The 23,067-nt window shown below is 41.3% G+C and overlaps 1 protein-coding gene across 1 annotated transcript; it reads right to left on the minus strand.

Annotated features, from left to right (window-relative positions):
* Positions 1-7,696: 7,696 nt before the first annotated feature.
* Positions 7,697-16,691, minus strand: LOC104320429 (butyrophilin subfamily 2 member A1). The gene is made up of 11 exons (XM_069774777.1): positions 16,619-16,691; positions 15,608-15,880; positions 14,970-15,068; positions 14,261-14,287; positions 12,397-12,423; positions 11,364-11,390; positions 10,900-10,926; positions 9,956-9,982; positions 9,173-9,193; positions 9,023-9,049; positions 7,697-8,434 (listed from the first exon to the last, which is right to left on the minus strand). Exons 1-11 carry the CDS (start codon positions 16,689-16,691, stop codon positions 7,932-7,934), a joined length of 1,131 nt encoding a protein of 376 aa, XP_069630878.1. The 3' UTR covers positions 7,697-7,931.
* Between the last annotated feature and the right edge of the window lie 6,376 nt (positions 16,692-23,067).

Raw genomic sequence — 23,067 nt, forward strand, 5'->3', positions numbered from 1 at the left:
AAGAAAAGGAGGTTATAAGGTCATTAACTTTTCAAATATGCATAAATACTCACGTCACGGTGAAAAAAGAAACAGAGGAACGACTAACCCTGAGAGTTTTCATCTTACAAGTATTTAAATGGCTATTTATGGCATTCAAACTACAATATAGTAGTGAAACAGTAACAATAAAATGGAATACATATTCCTAGTACTCACGTTCTCCAAATTATTGGCAGATGTAAAAAAGAGAATTAAAATAAAAAAAATTCTTTCAGATGCCCTGAGTCTTTTGAACCAGAAAATTGTGTGTTCCCCACTCAAAGCTGTTACCACTTGCTGGTTTGTGTTTACCACGCCAAACATGCAGAGAAACAAGTTGGCCTCATGGCTACAAGCCAGCACAGGCTGGAGAGTTTTAGCAGCTCAGGAAGAGCAATGAGGTTTTCAGGCACTGACTGGGATCAGAAGCAATGAAACTACTTTTGTATGATACGGCCCTTCAGGAAACAGGTTCTGCGAAGACATAGGGTGGATTTCACTGGGCCTGTTTCAGACGAAGGTGATGAATGGTATCATTTAAGTAATTTTTTTGCTTGCCATTCACTGTAAAGAAAACCAAAATTACTCCCCATCACTGTGCATGTCTAAGAACAGGTAAAAAGAATCCTCCATCCCTGGTCCCTGGTGAGCACTGGTGTCAGGAAACCACTTGTGGTGTAGCTTCTCTTCAGGGGTTCTAGGAAGTCCAAAACCAGCTCTGATTGATTGCCTGACGATGATGAGCAGAAAACTTCTCCAAAGCCAAAAACTCCCCGTGGACAATGCGAAGCCTTGCTGAAGGTTGGTCTCTACACCAGTTCTGCTGCTATAACAGCTTTTGAGGAGAAAAAGCATCTCTGCAGCTCACGATTGGGTTCATATTTCTCTCCATGATCTGCGGTTGCCAGCCATACTGATTCTCAAGCCTCGCTTAACCTTAAGAAGCTTCACACAGAAAAATTACATTAAGAGCTTGTAGCATGCATGAGATGGATCTAGCTATTTCTGGAGATTGATCCTGATACCCTAACATAGTGGAGAAGCATTTTCATATCTTACTCTTGCATTATGGTGAACATTTTCCATTTTCCAAAAAGAAAGAATTCATTCTGTGAGCATTTGGGTTTTTTTAAATGGTCAACATCATTGATGAAACAGGAGCAATTCAACTCAGGCCAGTATGTTAAATAGGCATAATGCCACTAGCGTTCCCAAGGAGCAAATGGGCATAGCTATGCCTTTTGGATGTTGAAAGACAACTGTTGATACAAAACACAGCTTTAGCTAGAGGAAAACTTCATTTTCTCGCTTTTCTACTAAAGGCATGGCCTTCTGAGAGACGACAACATCCCGCTCTATGTCCTATAAAATCAAAACAGTTTCAAGGTAACATTGGTGTAGCAGAACAAAGGAAGGAAATTCTCCCTTGTTCTGTTTCAGGTAAGGCAGAATCATATAAAATTATCGTACTTGCAGACCAGAGATCTGTCCATATCTTGCTGAAAATATGATCGTTTGAATTTCTTAGCTTGAAGGTGGTTTCTTACCTGGAGAGCAGAAAGGAAAACAGCCATCAGAAGCTTTCCTTGGGTTTGGGAGAACTGGACTTTTGTACTGAGAAATAGATTGACATTATTACTATTTGCTCCTTTTGCTTTCATACTTTGCACAGTCATAGAGTCGTTTATTAACCAGGAACTTGGGTAAACAGATATTACTCCAATAAAAGCAATACCTTTGTTGTCACAACCGTGACACAGGGCTCCGTTCATCCCAGCTGAAATCTCAGGCTACGAGGTAACACAATTGCATCCTTTCATACTATGATCTTCCCCTGTACCTCAAGACATGGACTATTGCTGCATGAACATGTGGCTTCAACCAGAGCGAACAATACCGTGCTTTGTGTGAAAGGCATATTATGAAAGGCAAGCCCAAAAATACAACTTCGAATTTGTTGGCTGGAGGGAGAGCTGAACTTCATCTCCCCTCTCCGAGGTGTATGTCTTGACTGTTGAGCCACCTTCTACCTAAAAGTGTGTCATTGTCAGTCACCCCCATCTTTTTGATGATTCTCAAATAGCAGAAGGAAGTTTTCTTGGTTCTTTGAGACAAAGGGCAAAGGACACAGACAAAAGAGGACGGATTTTATATCCCCTTCTTTCCATGCTGAAGCTACAAGCCTACTTTCCACAGAGCCCTGCCTTTATTACTTATTTACTGTGAAGTGTTGCATGGAAGAGCGAGTTGTCTTGTTTCCCTCTGGAGCTGATGGAGAAAGACAGGCTTCTCCAGAGCATGATTCATCCCAGCAGGCTGAACAGAGAACTCCTGGCTCAGTTTGAGGTCAGGGAACAAGTGTATAGCAGGTGGAGAGTAGTCGGGCAAACCAGGAGGAATGAAGCAGCATTGTCTGGACTTGTACAGATGGAATTAAGAAGGTCAGAACTCACCTGAAGTTAAAACTGCTGTAGAACAAGGCCCCTTGGCAGTAAAAGGAAGACTCAGAATAGTGTAGGGTCACTGCCAAAAGGGGTGGGAGATTTCCAGGCCCTGAAAGGACCTTTTCCCCAGTTCTGAGACAATCTATGCCAGACTGTGGTGTGAACCTTGTCAAAGACTGGGTGTGTTGGTTGTTGTTTTTTTTTTTTTAAATCCAGGTCCATTCTACCCACTGGATTACTTTTATCCACATGCTCATTGATAATTTACGGGAACTCCAGGCAGCACAGAGAGGTGGGATTTCCCTTTTTACAGGACCTGAGCAACTCTTCTCCGACAGATTGCATTTGTCCCTGCACCAAGAGTTCTTGTTTTTAAAACAGCTTCTATAACCTCACTGAGGTGAGAGTAAGATGGCACTATAGTTTCCAATATCCTATCCAGAGCCTTATTTGTAAACAGAAATGATATAGACAGCTCACCAGTCCTCCAGTGCATGGTCGTTAAGTAAATACTTGGCTGGCGGTTCTGCAGTTTCCTTCAGGACTTGTGTGTGACACTATGTAATTCTAGTGACTTAGTGATATCTTATTTGCTCCAGTCCCTTGCCAGCTGATGGAATTTTCACTATAGTCTTGAACATCCTTTGCAAGGTTATCTTGATATTACTGCTTTTTTGAATGTCAGTTTTTTAATATACATTTGACCTTACAGGCTTTCCTCTTTTCTGATTTTCCATTTCTTTTATGCTGATCTTTTCTGTGTGACGTGCTCTTAGTTTTCCTACTGAATCAGGGACTTTTTTTAAACAAGGTTTCTTTCTGTCTGAGTTGAGGCACACACTTTATCAGAGCTTCTGAAGCAATGTACCTCTTGGAGTCTCCGGGCAGCCTGTGGGCTCCTTCCTTTCTGCCCTGTACCTTTAAGGGTTTAATTGCTTGTTTTTTAAAGACATATGACTCACTTTTACATGGTTCCCTTCCTTCAAATGGAATATCTGTGTGCTGAACTTACCTGACTTGCTTTTCAACTGCAGCATTAAATCTAATTGCTTCGTGGTCACAGCGTCAGAGCGGCTCACAGGGTAGCACTTCTCCAGTTAGGTCCAGTTCATCAGCCACGTGCAGTCTCATTTGTTTTGTGGTGGATTCTTATAATATCCATACAGACTCCAGTGACAGGGTAAACATCTCACTCAAATAGAGACACCCTCGCAGGCAATTGCTGAAGGGTCATAATCCAAAGCTGAAAACTTTGGGAAAAAAAGCTGAAACTCACCTTCCAGGGTGAGTTGCTGTCTCTCCCCTTTGAGCTAGGTTGCTAAGAAGTAATCTCAATAAATTCTTTTGAGGTTTTCCATCTCCACCTCTCAGTTCCATCTCCTTGATATAAAGAGTAAGATCATCCAATTAACAGTGCTTTCTGCCCATTGGAACAGGTTTGTGAATCAGTTTTTAACTGGAAGTTTTTTAGAGAAAATTTGCTACAGGTGTAGTTAATTGACTATTGCCGTCCACCCCTGATTTGTCCCCAGAAGTTCACTTTTATTAAAAAAATTGGGAAACTGGGCTTCATGAATTAAGAAAACAAACGCAGAAAAATAAAGGTTGTTCTTTCTTTTTTTAAGACTCCTAATCATCATAGAAATTCTTAGATTTTTTCTCCAACGTCACCTTTGCTGGCAGAAAAAGTTTCAGAGAAGTTAAACCAGATTCCAACCGAGAGTCCAGCTACACAAACGAGTTAGAAGTTTATAGCAGAAGTTAATGACCACCTTTTACTCACAGACCAGGGTTTCAGGTGTCTGTGACTGAAGGTAAAGACCAAGCTTACTTTCTCTCTAAGTAGTAGTTGTCTAAGTTTAAACTAGCTGTCTGTAGGCAATAAATCTGTAATTGCTCTCTCATTCCCAACGTCCATCCTTTGGGGTGTAACGAACATGGAAACGTGCCAATCCACGGCAAGAGTACATTGAGAAAAGATGTGGTTTTTCAACTGCTTCCACAGCAGAGAACTGATCTCCGGAAACTGTGGCTCCCGAAGGGATGAGGAGGATCACAGGGCTAACAAGCAGATGTTAACTAATCCTTTTAATCTGCTTCCTGGAAAATTGACAGAGAGGGATGATTGCCCAGTCTGCCACTCTGGAGATATCCCTGGAAACACTCCCAGGGTCCTGTCTCAGGAGACTTCAGACAAGCAATGCATCCCACAGATCTGCAGCACTCCAGCTCCTCCGTGCACGTGGTCCCAGTCATGACTTTCTGTCCCCGGCCATTGTCTTTCTTCTGTTATAGTACTTCTCATGGCTGGGCTAAATCCAGACCTTTGTGTCCTGGCATGTACTGAGACAAGGGGAGTCAAAAGAATCTCAGTAGATATAATAAAGGGGGATGAAAGATGATGTTTAGCACTTACATTGTTGAAATTAGCTGAGGCAGAGACAGTCCTTGATAAGAAGAACTGGCCCCAAGAACCAGCCAATGATGCAGAGACAGTTCCTGATAAGAAGCAGGAGCTGGCCCCAAGAACCAGCCAAGACTGGTCTTACGGCTTGGGTGAATACCAAGAAACCACTGAGCCTGCGCAAGAAAAGAGGTTAATGGCGGTGATGAAGAGGAGTCATCTATCTTCATCTCTGCGACCACCGGATGACCACCATAAGGAGGCACTGCGCAAGCGCAGTTGAGAGGAGACTATGGAAATGACTTCTTGAAGCTAATTTTAATATGAAACAGGGATAGGTCATGCATATGTATAGGCGTATTGTGAAACTCTATGTATTTGTAACACTTGACTGTATAAACTTGAAGCGAACTGCCAAGTCAGGCACGCACAACTTTGGTGGGACTACCCCCCCGTGCTGCCCAGTGCTGAATGAACATACCTATTTTACAATCTCAGTGATTTTGGAGTCTGTTTCTGCATGTCAGTACCACCACACTTTTGTGGCCCCATTTCCAAAACTATGTCTTTGTACCATCACCTTGTACCTGCAATCTATCTCCAACAATCCTGTCCTCCCATCCTCTCTGAATGAACACACACCTCTCTTAATGAACACACATTTTTCTTGCCCAGTGGCAGTTATCTATGAAAGGCAGAACACCTTGGGTCATCTGGATTAACAGAGGGAGTATTACCACTGTAAAAGAGCCACGATGGGTTATGCCATGGCTTGAAAGGATCCAGTATTTATGCTAAATGCATAGAGTACAAGAGGGAGGCAATATACACGTAGCACTACACTCCTCAAAGGCAGGTTAGAAGACAACTTATTCACCGGTTGGTTCCCTCCCTTTGCTTTAATGTATCTCCCCCATTTCACAGTGAGTCATTTTTCAAGGCGTTGCTCACTTTGAGTAACTGATACATCTCATGGTATTGAATCAGTGCCCTGATTGTCCTTTCAGTTATTCAAGAAATTTTTATTCATGAGAGTTTGAAACTCAGCTAAAGCAGTTGGATTCAGCTAACTTAATTGCTAATGGTGGCTTCAGCTCACCCTGAATTAGAGGTGATATTCAGCTTGTGAATTAAGTCACTTAATTGTAGGGTGGCAAGGTTTTGGCAATGGGGGGGGGCTACAGGGGTGGCTTCTGTGAGAAGCTGCTAGAAGCTTTCCCTATGATCAATAAATCAAATGCCAGCTGGCTCTGAGATGGACCTGCTGCTGGCCGAAGATGAGCCAATCAGCAAAGCTGGTAGCACCCCTGTAATAACAAATTTAAGAAAGGTTAAAAAAAAGTGCTGCACAACAGAAACGGCAGCTGGAGAGAGGAGTGAGAACATGTAAGAGAAACAACCCTGCAGACACCAAGGTCACTGAAGAAGGAGGGGAGATGCTCCAGGCGCCAGAGTAGAGATTCCCCTGCAGCCTGTGGGGAAGACCATGGTGAGGCAGGCTGTCCCCCTGCAGCCCATGGAGGTCCACGGTGGAGCAGATATCCACCTGCAGCCTGTGGCAGACCCCACGCCGGAGCACGTGGATGCCTGAAGGAGGCTGTGACCCTGTGGGAAGCCCGCACTGGAGCAGGCTCCTGGCAGGACCTGTGGACCCGTGGAGAGAGGACCCCACGCTGGAGCAAGTTTTCTGGCAAGACCTGTGTCCCCGTGGGGGACGCACGCTGGAGCAGTGTGCTCCTCAAGGACTGCTGTTCATGGAAGGGACCCACGCTGAAGCAGTTTGTGAAGAAGTGCAGCCTATGGGAAGGACCCACGTTGGAGAATTTTGTGCAGGACTGTCTCCCATGGGAGGGACCCGAAGCTGGAGCAGGGGAAGAGCATGAGGAAGACGGAGCAGCAGAGACAACGCATTATGAACTGACCACAACACCCATTCCCTGTCCTTATGCGCTGCTTGAGGAGAGGAGGTAGAGAAGCTAAGAGTGAAGTTGAGCCCGGGAAGAAGGGATGGGTGGGGAAAATCTTGTTCTAAGATTTGGGTTTATTTCCCATAATCCTACTCTGATGTGATGGGCAATAAATTAAATTAATTTCCCCTAGCTGAGCTTGTTTTGCCCATGATGGTAATTGGTGAGTGATCTCTCCCTGTCCTTATCTCGACCCATGAGCCTTTTGTCATATCTTCTCTCCCCTGTCCAGTTGAGGAGGAGGAGTGATAGAGCGGCTTGGTGGGCAACTGGCAGCCAGCCAGGGTCAACCCACCACACTGCCTACGTGTGAGCATGAGTTTTATGCTCCGGTTACAGACAGTAGAGAACAGGATGGCATTCAGTTGCCTGAAGACAGACATCTATTGCCACTTGAGATGCCACGTCACACCTTCCCTCATCTTCCGCTGCTGCTTCAGGAGGCTGTGAGAATCCTATAAATCCCATGCTCCAATAGCCCCATGGGAGCTCAAATTGCATTAGGCTTCCACATTTGGGCAGCAGAATCTAACTCTTGACTCCCATTCCTTAAGTCAAACTAACTTAACCAACTGCTTATAAATAAGCAATTGTCCCTGGGTTTTATCACATCCAGTATGTGACCTGTGGATTTCACCCTTATCACTTAATAACTCTTAGAAGCAGACTTCCAAAAAGACTACTTGCATTTCATAGTTCACAATCTGATTGTTATTAACAGTTTTCTGACTTTTATAAAATTTGAAATTCACATTCATACTCTTCTTGGTAAACCATTCCAATGGGTTTATTATTCAAAAATGAATACACAACAAATGCAACAAATACCGAAATAAATCCATGTTTCTTTAGTCCAGGCAAAATGAAAGAAAATTGAAATATTTGTCAGGTCTGGGTTTTTACAAAATTATTTCTTAGTACAAGATGGATCCCTAAGAAGTACTTAAGAGACTATTTCTTTCTTGACCATGGTTTTAAAAGTTGATATTACTTTTTTTCCTTCCTCTCTGCTTTCACATCCTCTATGATTCACATTATTAATTTATTAGTCTCCTCCTGGCCCTGTGAAGGATGTCACAGAGAGGGTAATGTGTTTTAAATATATACATTGGTTGGGCGTACTCCCAACCATTTGCCATCAGAGCCTGGACTGAAGAATGGGTACAGATTCCCAGAAAACTCAAAAGAGAGAGACCCAAGAAAGCACTTTTCTTCAACATCAAAGAATGAAAGCTTATGAAGTTCCTGATCCAGCAAAACACCTACCACGCTGCAGGGCTTGCAAGTTCTTACACCCTTCCCACCAGTTAAGCTGTATTCTCCCTGAGAAAACTGCAGGCTGAATAAATTCCCCTTTGGGAAAGTATCCATAGTGTTGCCCCTCAGTGTATTTCTAATCTCCTCACACACCACACCCAGCTCCCATTCTGATTGGTCCCCCACCTCCACTTCCCAGTAATGTTTCTTTTCTGAAAACCCTTCAGTAGCTACCACTATTGCTTTGGGCAGGATCTCTTTCTGGGTGGAGGACATGACTCTGTTTTTCTCCTTAATGGTGAGGCTGGGATGTTTGCAGTTCTCATCCAGAGTGATATTAACTTGAGAAAGAAAGGGGGGTGGGGGTGGGGGTGGGAGAAAAAAACCCACAAAGCAGCAAGTTATTTCTGATTTTCAGGAAAATAAACAATTATCTGAAAGGAAGTGAATAAAGGAGAGAAATTATTAAAAAACCCCAACCAAACCAAACAAACAACCCAGGAATATACAGTGTGCATTTGTTAGACAAAAACTCAATAACAGAAATAATATCCAGCAGCGCATGCCTGTTCTCTGGCTTCACTGTGCCTTTATTAATTCATCCTTATTCTGACTGAGGAGATCCAGGCTCTCTGATCAGACCCATCTGGCAGCCTGTTTTTTTGGAATAAAACTCAAAGCTGAGTCTCTCCAAGCCACATAACATGTAAAAAGGTCCTGGTTGGTGCAGAAACGATTCACCCCAACTCATGACACCAAGAACTGTGTAGATGGGAGATGCCTAAGAAAACCTATGTGCCTGTTTCAACCAACGGGCTGCAAATTTTTCCCAAATTCTGACAGCCTTTGAGTTTTTCGTAATACAAGGGATAGACTCTGGTATGTGAATGGAACAACATAAGGTTAATGGCAGGCGAGACTTGGCTTACCTGCATTTCTATGAGCTCTCCTGAACTCTGCAAGAAAAGAAATGAATGATTAATTAAAATTACTGCAGAGTGTTAATTTACCCAATTTTAGTACAGTATGGGGCTGGAGGGGTGTAGATTTGATAAAATTGTTTTCAGCTTTCAACTCACCCAGTTCGTTCTGGATTTTTTCTGAAAAGGACAGGAAGTTATATTATCCTCATGCATGGCAAGGCTCTTCTGTAGGGTATTTGTGCTAATAAGAGTATTTCCAATACTACGTTACGTCAGTATGACCTGGCCTAGGACTAAGGAAAGGATGCCAGCTTAACTTTGGAGAGCTAGAGGTTATCTAAACCCAAGCTAGTCACCTGGGTTCTGTGTAGAGTCAGGAGAAAAAGAATGGCACATCGGAAAGTGTTTCTTCACTGCTGTTTCAAGCACCTATCTGAAACTACTCTTGGATGCCTTCATCTCTCAACAAGGGAGCCAAGAACTCTGCCTTAGCCTCAATGCCCAAAATTTAGTTAATTAGTTAGGTGAGCTGAATCACCTGTAGGTACATACAGGAGCTGTTGCCATGTCTCCTGTCAGGTGACAAACAGGAGCTTCACATGGCCAAGAGTCAAAATGCCTATAAAAGTTTGGGGTTTTTTCTTGCTTTCAAAAATATCAGTTTGTTAGTAGGAAAGGAAATCTGTTTTCTACTCTACAGCAAAAATTAAATCCTTAAATGATTGAAATGATGTACCCTTGTTATTGAAACAGACATTCTGGAGTTCAAGACTGTCTCAGAAAAACACTTTTTTTAGGGACAACTAAGTCTCAGTGTGGAAGGGAACGTAGTGCTGCAACAGCCGACACATGGTGACACAGTTCACTTCCAAAATGGTGTTTCTAATCACAAATAATATAAATTATTTTTAAGGACCAAAGTTAACTTAATATCCTTACCAATTTTGATTGACATATCCAGATTTTCTACAGGGAAACAAAATTAAATTAAAATTTAGGACGACTAAAGCAGGTGAATTATGGTACGCTCACTATTCATTTTGGAATACTAATATATAGGTTATCTATATATACAGGCTTAATCTGTTTATATATATTAATAGATCTAGGATTAATCTGTTTATCTTTGTAGAATAATAGATATGCATTACGTAAGTTTTCTCCGGTATTAAATAATGTGTTGCACAAATATTCCTGAGCACAAGACTTGATAAAATAAATAAAGGAAACTATCAGAAACAATGAGGGAGTGATTCAGAACAAATAGCTCCCAAGGATGTTTACAGTTCATAGAGCATCATAAGAGAAGGAGAGTAAAACCTCTCTCAGTAACACAAAGCTTGAGATTATATTTGTGTCTTGTACACAAATTAAACCCCAATGTAACCTTTTTATGGTTCTTAGCTTCACCTGGGGACACAGCTTGTCACAGCTGCTTTTTGAGAACTCTTTTATTCTCAATGTTCAAGAGGAATTGCGCTGGGTTTTTTCCCATTATATTCATTTTAATGCTGTGATCAGATGCTTTAGTCATTATTTTGTTCGAGATGCAATAAATAAAATGTTCCACTTAAATATTTTCTAGCAGTGGAAAAATAACTTTATATACATATATACTCTCTATCTGTAGATACGTAACTATAGATAGAGAGACTGTGTGTACACATACACATAACACAACTTTTCAATTATCTTACTGGTTGGAATCGGGGAGTTAATCTTTGCAAATGTGAAGTTCTGAGAATGTTTTTCCAACTCTAGTATTCAAAATTGCATAAAACACTATTGTGTTATTAGAATGGTCACCTGCAAAGCATCTTTCAGGGTATGGTTAAAAGAATAGTGTGTGGTACTAAATGCAGGGTAGAAAAAAAATAGTTTACCCTTCTGAAATCTGTCCTGCTCCTCAGCTGAAAAACAAAGAAACAAACTAAGAAATAGCAGAGGATGTTACATTATTCAAGACAAAAACTCACAAAATGTGACTGAGAATTTCAGTGTTAAAGAATGTGTTCCTTTAGGGAACTGAGGCTTGCCATTAAGTTCAGAATATGATTTCAAAATAGGTGGAAGATACATTGTCCTCTGAAGATACCCATCCTGTAGAAGGAGACTAGATTATTAGCTTAGACTAGATGCGTAACATCCACTGGCTAAAACCAGGTGACATTGAAGATAATAATACCAGATATCATTAATGCAATTGAAAACTCTACCTTTATAATAGAAGGACATTTTCAATATGGGCCCTCTTTCATGATACTATAACTTTTGGAAATATAGAGGCTTCTTCTAACCAAGGGATACTCCAAACCAACATAACAAGGAAGTCAAAATATGCTCTTACCCAGTTCATCCTTGAGTTGGCTTATCTCTGAAAAAGATTATGTTTAAATATTAAAACACGATTTCCTTTCCTTTTTTTTTTTTGCTTTTAAACACAAATATGTTGAATTTTCCATGTGTTCCGTATAGCAAGAGCAAAGATAAAATGAAATGATCTGAGCTTCATAAAAATGACCAGATGTTCCCCTGCTATAAAGCAGCCAGAGTTATAGTCTTCATTGTGCTGGTACTTTCCCTTAACGTGGGAATAAAAAGACTGGTCAAGAAATTCACCTTGGTAAAAGGAAGTACTTCAGATGACTGAACTAAGGGGAAAACCCCAAATGAGTACTTTGATGAGGGTGTGCCTGAATGGCATTAGCATGTGCTTGAATGACATTGGCACACCCATCTGCTGATGGTTCTTAGTACTTATGTCGAAACAACAGAACTGTGTCCAGATAATCTCAAACAAGACTTTATAAAAGCTATAACTGATGTTTCTCCACAGTACCATAAGGGCTACTAAAAAGGACTTCAAAAAGGCTTACTGTATTTACTACATTTCTGGCATAATTTGCATACCCAGCACACTTGCTTTTCACAGTAAAAACAATCTTCTTGTTCTACTTTTGTACAAGGCAGTCCGAACCAGTTTTTAGAATCAGAAAATGATTTTTTAAATTATTTTTCAGACTCTAGAGCTTAATTCTTTTTTTTCTTACAGACTGAAATTCATCACGAACCATGATCCCAAATTAAGAACACATTAACTTACCCAAATTAAGCAACAGAACAATTTGCAGGCTCAAATACTGAACAAAAAATACCAGCCATATATCAGACTTTTCCATGGAGTTAGTCATCGTCTTTGCAATGGGCATTGATTACCTTTAAGTGGTCAATATAAAAGGTATGGCAAAGGTTTTTTAAAATTTTATTTTGCAAAAGCAAAACAGTCACTAGTATTTCCTGAGCTCAGCTTTTATCTGGTTCTAAAGGACTAGAGAGATTTATAGATAGAAATCAATGAAAAAAAAAGCTGTTACACTTACCTTTTTGAATTTCCTTTTGTGCATTTTCTGTGAACAGAGAAATATTTTTATATCCTAAAAATAACTCTTCAAGCACTTCACATTCCATTTTAAAGACTACAGAAATGATTAAGCCACAACGATTTATATGTATAGTTGTATGTATATATTTGCATGTATATATACATACACATAAATTATTGAAGAAGGGGACCTCTGGAGATCCACCTAGTCCACCCACCCTGCTCAAGCAGTGTTGGCCCAGGGCTGTGTCCAGTTGTGTTTTGAATGTCTCCAAGGTGGAGACTCCACAAGCTCTCCAGGGCAACCTGTGCCAGTATTCAAAGATCTTCACAGTAAAAAGACTTTTTTCTGTTCTCTGATAATTTAGTATATACTCAGTTTCATTTCACAAGTCATACTGACTTATCAGCTGAGAGGTGGCAAGATTCTGCAAAATGGATGAGAAGTGTTTCAGGGATGACTGGATGTGAATTTTAATAAAAGTCTCCATAGATTTGTTCCCCCCCACACCTTTTTTTTTTTTTTTTAAATTCCCAAACATTTTTGTTTGTATGCAAATTGCTGAGTTTAGTTCCTGGGCAGCAGTTGACTCCCTCAATTATGGCAAAGGGGCATTTTCTTTCCTTTAGAGTTACCATCAGTATAAAACAGCCACTAGATATATTCTGCTTTTCTTCTCTAAGTCAGAAGTCCCAAAAAAAAATAAATAAAAATCTCATCCGAAACATTAAACTGTTCAGAAATTGATGTAAATATTCGGACAGACAATCAGATTTTTCTTTTTAAAAATGAAAATAACTTCCTAGCCTGTGGTATTTTTCAAACAGAATATGTTGGATTCTCCAGAAGTTTACAAAAGCTACCTTTAGGCCAGGAAGCTTATTTTTTTTTAATTATTTCTGTAGTCATTAGAGAGTAAAAAAAAAAAATCCATGTACAATTCAGAGGAATAAGTTGAATTTCTGCTCTAGAACTGGATCCTGATTTCCTTCATTGCTGGTGAGAGATGAAAGATGCAAGCTATCTAAAAGAAGCGATATAGTTTTCTCTTTTTCCTAAGACTGTTTTTAAAATAATAATAAAAAAAAAAATCTAGAAAAAATGTTTTATAAGTACCTCCAGTTTTCACATGAAACAAAATTTTGTATTGAAAATTTTGCACCTACTGAAAGGTGGAGTGGGTCTTGGCAGGGAAAAACTGGTCTGTGGACACACCTTCCAGCCAGAACATGCTGTCACTTCTATGCCCTGCTCAATCACATCCGTGTGGTGGTTTTAACCACGTTCCAACATGGTATTCGGGGTGTCCAAAGAGTCTTTCTATCACATTTTTGCATAAGGGCATTAGAAAATATTCTACTGCTTTAAGGATCCTGGATATGACAGCTTGGAGAATTGTCAAAAAGTCATTTTTCTGGAAATGGTAAATTTTTAGAGAGATAGTGGGTCAGGGGAAAGAAAACCTATCAGGGTTTTTGCACAAAAGATGACTCGTACCAAAAGTATTTTACTACTTCTTTCAACATCTGCAGGCAGAAAAGCCTACATTAAGTGGGACGCAAGAATTTCCTCATTTCTCTTCAGGAACAGGAATCAGCAGTGGGCCTGTCTTTCTGTATTGGCTGCGCGTAAGGTGATGTACTCCCCAAAGGCACCCTACCTGGAGCCTACAGGTAGATAGGGTCAGCCAAAGTCCCAGTCTTTGAAGTCTTTGTCATAAAACAACTTCAGGAATACAACTAATTCACCACATGGTTCATACCACTGGCCAGCATTTATACTGTTGCACATATCTTTCAAGATGTTAATGATGAAATATAATATTAATAAGACTTTTAAATATGGTATTAATGTGACTTACTTTCACGAGTAGTTGTCTTATTGTCCTCTGAGAGAAAAAGAGAGCAGAGAGAGGCAGGGAGAAGGAAAATGTTATCTTACTTTCTTCTTACTTGTAGGTTTTCAAATGAAAAATTTTATATTTCATGGTGGTCATGTTTGGTAAGGGAGCAATTTAGTTTCAAAATATCTTGATTTGCATATACTTATATCTTCCATTAAAATAATGAGAAATTACACAGAATTTAAGGAATAAAACTAGGGATGCTGAAAGCAGAAAAAATGCAGACTTGGCATGCTGTCTTGGCAACAGATTTGTGTTGTAGAACTGTCTTAGAAACTAGTTTATAAAGCAATAAAATTACTTGCAAATAAATTAAGCCAGTGGATACATTTGGGTACACTAACATATTTCAGTTATTTGCAAGAATTGCTTTCTTTCAAAAACGAGATTAAGTTGCAACAATAATTTCACTATAGTAATATGTCAAATCATATTGGCAAATGTGATTGTATAGGTTTATACCCCAAAGTGTTGGAGTAGTTAAGAGATGCTTAAAAATGAATATGCAAGGAAAGAAAAAATACAGTAAAAAGCCATGGTTGAAGAATCATGAGGGTGATTGTTCATAATCCTGTACCCTCCCCAGATAACTCTGGACATGGTGGCATTTTCTTTCCACTGGATTGTATGAAGCATTCATCACTTCAGCATTAAGAGTGGAACTTACTTCTGAGTTTATGAATTGCAGCGATAACCAGGAATATGCTCAAGAGCAGGATCACGACAAAAGCTGCCAGCCAAGGGGAAGTGTCAGGAAAGAAGACATCTGCAAATTATTTCAGATGACCAGTTATAACTTTCCTTAACTATCAACTTTATACTTCAATTACATGCCTAAAGTGAAACAAAATGAATTTGGATCTAAATTTCTTTCCTAGACACCTGTAGGAGCAGGTAACTGTGACTGTTACATCCCTAGACTGTTTTACAAAGCACCATCAGTGATTTGTGTAAACCACTGCATTAGGTGTTACAGCAATAGAAACAGAAGCAGAAGAAAATGAGAGAGAAAGATGGAACAGCATCCTCCATCCTTGCAAGTGAGAATAGGCACCACCCAATAACAAGATTTCATTTTCCCCAGATGGCATCACACCCATAGAGGAGTATTTCTACTATTAATAATTTGACAACGTTTGGGAGTTGCCCACAGTGGTTCAGTGCAAAGACCAAGAAGCATTACAGAAGAAAACGTCCTGTGAAAACTGATTGTTCTATTCCACTAGAAATAGGAGCTTCTGGGGCAATCTGCTTTGTATGTATCAGCTCACTATTTTTTCTCCCAGGCCACAAGCTCATACTCACCTGCAATGACAACTGAAGATTCTGTTGATGTTTTCAGCAGTTTATCAATTATTTTGCAGGTCACAGAGCTTCCAGATCCTGGTTTTAGAATGATAGAGCTGCTGGCATTAGCAGTGATAGTGCCAGTGGTGAGAGGAGTCCCAGTGACATTGTCTCCTCTACCATCTATCCACAACACCTGGACTTCAGCAAACAACCTCTCAGACAAACATTTGAGATGAATACCATCAGCCTCATAACCATCCAAGACAAGCAATGGGTCGTGGCCACCACCTACAGAAGAGGAAGACAAACAGGTGAGCTGTGCTCAGCAGTCACACTGGTTTTAAAGGCTAAGGAGGAAGAAGTCCACGAGAAGTTTTGCATTTGTGGTGCCCTATAAGTGCTTTCCCCACTGATGCTATGACATTAGAACATCCTCCGACAGCTCTGATCAGAAGCAGCAGCTGCAAATTTGAGGATGAAGAAAAGTACGTAGATGCATTTGAAACACAAGTTGTTAAAAGTCATCCTCATCTTAAATGAGCAGCATCCAATACATCATGCAAGTCAAAATTACCTATCACCTCCCTTTGTAGTGTTGACAACATTGAGTTATCTAGGTGTGTTCATCTCACGAAATTTTAGCTACCTAAAAGATAAGTATCTCATTGAGGCAATCACTTTGTAGAGAAACTATGGAGAAACTGCATTCAGCGGTTCATTCCCTGGGGTGATGGGAATCTGAGATAAATGAGTTATGTTATGCTCTGGGAGGGCCCATCTTCTCCTATTGACTGTACACATACCTTAGACAAATAGCTCTCAGATGCTTAATTTTAATACTTAGAGTTGAGCACACTGAATCCCAGAACTTACATCCGTGTGCACATGAAATCCAAAGAAATCATCTAAATCTGGACCTCCTTCAGTGGAGAAGAAAATCATAGGGGGCATCAGTTCAAATCTAGCCATGGGCTCTGAAATGGATTTAGTACAGAGCAAAACCAATCCATTACAGAGCAAAATTACCTGCAGTGGGATGGTGTGTAGATACCAATACCAAGATGAAGGTGACTCCTCTCAGCTGGACCAAGAACCCCATACCTATGTGGAAGAAAAAAGTCTATGTTTGAATGCAAAATAAATGACACAGGGTCCTGCACAGGTGAGTTATGTCATAGCCAGGTTCACTCCAATATCTTGTTGCCTGCTTATGTGCACTACCCACATGCTTAGCTGCACCCCAGGTGAACCTGGGGAGCGATTCAGCAGCCAGAGAAGTCCTATGATTGTTCTTATGGTCTGTATGGAGACACTCCAACACTGATAATAGTCATTGGTTATGAAGTGGGCAGTTCCTGAGCTGGAGAGATATGTGTCTCATTAGTAGTACCAGTAACAGGACTTGAGATGGCTCCTTGGAGTTAAAAGACAAAGACGATTTAGATACAAAAGCCCAGAACATAAATTCTACCTTAAAAAAAAAAAAAAAAAAAGGACACATAGGTATTTTCTAAATTAAATATTTCACTTTGGAAATACTATAACCATTTTATTCCTCAAATATTTTTAATGAAAGTAGAAATAAAAGTTTCTAAATTAATCAGGATTTTAAAGCAGAAGTTTCTGAGATTCATATAACCAAACCCACTTTTTCTCTCTCTCTCTCTCTTCATGTATAGATATAAAACCATATATAAATACATATTATACTATAATAAATATAACTCAAATAGAAAAAAAAAAAAAGGTAAGATCTTCATTTGACTTTGACCTAGCAAAACATAATAAGCTATGCTTTGAAGTGCACCACATGTCCAGGTGGGTCATGGATTTGCTTCTCTCCTCCCCACCACACATTTTGCGATACAAAATGGAACCTCCCAATAGTTATGGCTCATCCAAACTTCCCTAAGGATTTTCAGAGTTTTCACTGGTTATAATAACTAAGACAACTGATGATAAACTCTCAACATGTACTTTCACAGGAGGAGAAAATATATCCAGAGGTGGCTGTTTTTCTTCACTGCTAGTAAAGGAGACCACGAAACTAAATTATGTTAGAAGCCTAACACTTAGCTAGCTAATGATACATAGTATGCATCTTACTTCTTTTATCTTTTTGAGGCACAATATAGTCCATTCCTATAGCCATTAAGAATGTCAGATTTTGACATATTTTTTAGTTGTTTTCATAATTTTCCTCTTTTTTTGAGCCTTCACACACCATCTTCGGGTCTTCCTCTGCTGCCAAGATAACTAGAGAAATTGTTTCACTTTAGTTTTGTATCATAGCTGAGTCTGATAGAGCTACAAGAACTGAGATGCAGAGGCAGAGAGAAGGATGAACAACAAAAATGAAAGTAATGCATTACACCATAGGAAAAAAACCCACCAAAAAACAAAAAGGAGAAGTGGAGCAAGGGATCTGTGCCCATTACATGTTATCGGTGCCCGTCTGGGGCTTCCCAAAGGGTCTGTACATCCACATCTCACTGTCAGAGCTTGGATTTCTCTCTGCTAAATCCAGCTCTGCTCGACCCCAAAGCCAAATCTAACAGTAAGCATGGCTTCAGGATAGATAGATAGATATAAAGGTATTTTGGGGGTTTTTCTCTCTCTCCCGAGCAGCAGTTCACCATGCAAAAATACACACACAGCAGAGCTCAGCAAAGATAGTTCCCAGATCTTTCAGGATAACACCCAAAACATCTACCAACCAACACAACACAAAACAACACAAAGCCTGCGGGAAACAGAGGGCTAAGAAAACATTCAGAGCTCTTCCCTAGAGAAGCAGCCAAGTAAACCATTGCTTTAACAAACACAAACCTGCTTTTCAATAACACCACCCTGGATTTCCAGAAACGCAGTTGCTTCTTAAAGAAATCTGCATGTGGGTGCTTACATCTGTTGGTGATGCTCAGAAGACTGCTGGTACCTTTGGACCCTGTCAGCCACTGCAATCCTGACCATAAAAATAACCCTTTTATTTCCAAAGGTTAGCTATTAACCTTTGCAATGCAGTACAGTGAGAGTGAAAGGAAATAAAAATGGGTGGGACTGGGGATTTATACTATTTGTGGTCAAATACTCTATGATAAGTAAAAAGAAGTGTAAAGAGCCCTTAGAAACTTCAGGCAGTGGAAGCTTTCTATAATGCTGTGGAAAATGGACCCCAAGAAACTCGTAGGGCTGGCCAATAAATTACAGTTAATCTAAAAGCAGAATAATTACTGGGAAAAGGAATTACTATTATTGATTAGGTTGTAAAAAATGCATTGTTTTACCATCCTAGTAGTTACCTGATGTTTGCCTTAGCCCTGTTCCAAAGTGCTTGTGCAGGAACAGGTTTAGAAGACCTGGAGGTAAAGCAGGTGGGTGGACTCTTTCCCATCCTGAACTACTTTTAATAGAAGGAATAACCAGGATGAGGAAGGAGGAGAAAAGTCAACAGGGGGATAGTAGGTTTTGCTAGGTGACAATGTGTGCTTGACATTGGATGTGCTGGAAGAGGTCTCTTTGGGGAGAAAAAAAGCCTTCCTACTTGTAGTCTGGTATCTATGTCTTCATTTGCTGTGATATCAGAAGATAAAATATGTGCCCTCCCCAAACCAACATTCTCTGTCTATCTGTAAATCAATGTTAAATATTTTGCATAAAACCTTCTCCCTCTGGAAGTCTTGCATTCTTCTGAGGCTATTTCCATGAACCAAAAAAAAAAAAAAAAAAAAAAAAAAATAATAATAATAATAAAATCCCTTCAATGAACACATGCACACACACTACAGAGGGGGAGTTTTAGCAAGTGAAAAGGCATGGGGAAGGGAAGTCGAACAGAATAAGCTCATGCTGTTGTGTCTGATGAAATACTCCATGCAAAGACAGTGTCATCCCACCAGAGGGAGTTGCGACCTTGGCGGACCTGCATGGAGTTTGGTGTGAGCCAAAAGGCAAGCTCTACTTCTTCCAACACTTCTTCTTTCTGTGGATTTGGGAACAAAGAATAGCCTCCCTTTCCTTCTACAGGTCATGGGAATCTTTTGGATTATCTCTCACAAATGGCTTTTTTTCCCTAGAAATGTGCAGTTCCCTTTATGAACTGTTCACTTTCATCCCCCAGCTGCTATGACTGCCCATCCCTGATTGCCAAGACAGTAAATATTATCCTCTATAAAGCATTTATTTTGTATAGTGTCTATTGTTCTGTGATCACATGTGCTTTTGGAATTATGTCACCTGCCCCAAAAAAGCCCTTAGTACCAAAAAGTATGACACCATTAAATGTCTTACCATTAATTTTTTCTTTTTTCTTTTTTTTCTTTTTTTTTTTTAATGCTACAAAACACATACATGTGTAAATATGCTGACAAGGGAAGTTGGAAAAATAAGCTGTACCTGGACATCTGGCAAAATACCTGGTGAAATGAAGGTCCAGAGCTTCAACACCTCCAGGTCTCTGATCCAACAGGATTTGGAGCTTGTGTCTGTAGCCACTCACCCCTGGGTTTCTGTCCTGGTAATTCCAGCCTGTGGTGGGCTATCTGCAAGCAGGACTTTTGCAGGAATAGTGTGGAGAAGCATCTGAGGAGCTTCTTGCTCTTCAGCTGGAAGAAACTCTTTGGCTTCTTTTCAGGGCAGAAGTTCTGTGTGAAGGACTCCATTCATTCTGCATACAAGACAGCCTAATCACAGATTCCCATTCACATAGAAAAGACATGGGGACTTCCTAGAAAGTGTCTGCAGCCTAAGAAAAGCTCACCTCATCCATGACCAGACTAGATATATATATATGCATACCAAAGACCTTACCTTTGGGTGATGCATCAGCCAAGAGTTGGAGCACCCTGGCCTCCATCGCCACTATCCTACAACTTCACCTCTTGTGTGCCTGCTGTGACCTCCTCCCATGACTATTTTTGGATATCGGTCCAGTTGTGCCTCTCAGAGAAGAGAGTGATCACAATTTGATGTAGAAAAAGAGGCAGAGATCTATTAACGGAGTCTGGGAATTAATGAGCTGGTGGATAACAAAAACACAATGTTGATGTGTTGGATGGTCTAGACACACCCCAGGCAAACATTATCCCTTACTGTTTGTCTAGGGCCTTTCATCAGTCACGGCTAAATGTTTCACCACATCCCAGTACCAACATACCTTCCTGGTATCATCCTCCATCAGAGACTGAGAATGTGCTGTTTGCAGACAGGTATGTCTAAATGTTTGGCGAGATCTTTACAGGTCTCTCCTCCCTCATCCCTTTTGCAGCTTGCAGATCTTGCAGATGAGTCCTCACTGTCTCCATCCACACATAGATGTCATCCATGAGGTGTAACATGGCATAACAGCTACAACACGGAGCATCTCATTGCTGGTCTAGTGCAGGACAATGGAGATGAGAGTGACACCATGTTGGTCAGGATGGCCCTCTAGGTGCTCAGAGGAAAAAAAAAAGAAAACAAAACAGAGTGTGTGGCTACAATTTTGTTCTTAAACAGCTCCTTATTTGCAACTTTCTTCTTCATGCCCCAATTTAGCTTTGGCCCCTTTTTGCTATCATTTGAATCATTTAGGTTGGAAAAGACCTTCAAGATCATTGAGTCCAACCATCAACCATGCCCACTAAACCATGTCCTGGGGTACTTTGTCTACGTGTTTTTTTAATACCTCCAGGGACTGTGACTGAACCACTTCCCTGGGCAGCCTGTTCCAATGTCTGACAACCCTCTCAGTAAAGAAATTTTTCCTAATATCCAGCCTAAATCTCCCTTGCCTCAACTTGAGGCCATTTCCTCTTGTCCTATCTCCAGCCACCTGACAGAAGAGACCAGCACCCACCTCACTACAACCCCCTTTCAGGCAGTTGTAGAGAGCGATCAGGTCTCCCCTCAGCCTCCTCTTCTCCAGACTAAACAGCCCCAGTTCCCTCAGCCGCTCCTCATCAGACTTGTGCTCCAGGCCCCTCACCAGCTTGGTTGCCCTCCTCTGAACATGCTCCAGCAACTCAATGTCTTTCCTGTAGTGAGGGGCCCAAAACTGAACACAGGACTCGAGGTGTGGCCTCACCAGGGCCGAGTACAGGGGAACAATCACCTCCCTGCTCCTGCTGGCCACACTATTTCTGATACAGGCCAGGATGCCGTTGGCCTTCTTGGCCACCTGGGCACACTGCTGGCTCATACGCAGCCGGCTGTCAACCAGCATCCCCAGGTCTTTCTCTGCTGGGCAGCTTTCCAGCCACTCTTCCCCAAGCCTGTAGCGCTGCATGGGGTTGCTGTGACCAAAGTGCAGGACCCGGCACTTGGCCTTATTGAACTTCATACGATTGGCCTCAGCCCATCGATCCAGCCTGTCCATATCCCTCTGTAGAGCCTCCCTACCCTCGAGCAGATGGACCCTGCCTCCAAACTTGGTGTCATCTGCCAACTTGCTGAGGATGCACTCAATCCCCTCATCCAAATCATCAATAAAGATATTAAACAGAACGGGGCCTAACACCGAGCCTTGGGGAACACCACTTGTGACCCGCCGCCAACTGGATTTCACCCCATTCACCACTACCCTCTGGGCTCGGCCATCCAGCCAGTTTTTCACCCAGTGAAGAGTGCACCCATCCAGGCCACGAGACACCAGTTACTCAAGGAGTATGCCATGAGAGACAGTGTCAAAGGCCTTGCTGAAGTCGAGGTAGAGAACATCCACAGCCTTTCCCTCATCCACTAGGCGGGTCACCTGGTCATAGAAGAAGATCAGGTTGGTCAAGCAGGACCTGCCTTTCGTAAACCCATGCTGACTGGGCCTGATCCCCTTCCTATCCTGGACTTGCCATCTGAGTGCTCTCAAGACAAACCGTTCCATAATCTTCCCTGGTACCAAGGTCAGGCTGACAGGCCTGTAGTTCCCCAGATCATCCCTCCGACCCTTCTTATAAATGGGCGTCACGTTGGCAAGCCTCTAGTCCTCTGGGACCTCCCCTGTTGACCAGGATCGCTGATAGATGATGGAGAGTGGCTTGGCAAGGACCTCTGCCAGTTCCCTCAGTAGTCTTGGATGGATCCCATCTGGTCCCATAGATTTCTGAGTGTCCAGATGGTGTAGTAGGTCACTAACTATTTCCTCCTGGATTAAGGGGGGTATATTCTGCCTTCATTCTCACCTTCCAGCTCAGGGGGCGGAGTACCCTGAGGATAACTGGTCTCCCTATTAAAGACTGAAGCAAAGAAGGCATTAAGTACCTCAGCCTTTTCCTCATCTCTGGTGGCAACGTTCCTCTCTGTATCCATTAAAGGATAAATATTCTCCTTGGGATTCTTTTTGCTGTTAACATATTTGTAAAAACATTTTTTGTTGTCTCTTACAATAGTGGCCAGACTGAGTTCTAGCTGAGCTTTTGCCTTTCTAATTTCCTCTCTGCATGACCTAACAAGATCCCTGTACTCCTCCAGAGTTGCCCCCCCTTTCTTCCAAAGATGATAAA

Source organism: Haliaeetus albicilla, chromosome 32 (genome assembly GCF_947461875.1).
Source record: "Haliaeetus albicilla chromosome 32, bHalAlb1.1, whole genome shotgun sequence".
Classification (NCBI taxonomy): domain Eukaryota; kingdom Metazoa; phylum Chordata; class Aves; order Accipitriformes; family Accipitridae; genus Haliaeetus; species Haliaeetus albicilla.

Coding starts and splice junctions, on each gene's coding strand:
- LOC104320429 (XM_069774777.1), bottom strand. CDS start 16,691: ATGGGGTTCTTGGTCCAGCTGAGAGGAGTCACCTTCATCTTGGTATTG. Junction 14,288..14,969: donor TGCAATTCATAAACTCAGAA/GTAAGTTCCACT, acceptor TTTTTCTCTCAG/AGGACAATAAGACAACTACT. Junction 11,391..12,396: donor ACAAAAGGAAATTCAAAAAG/GTAAGTGTAACA, acceptor AATCTTTTTCAG/AGATAAGCCAACTCAAGGAT.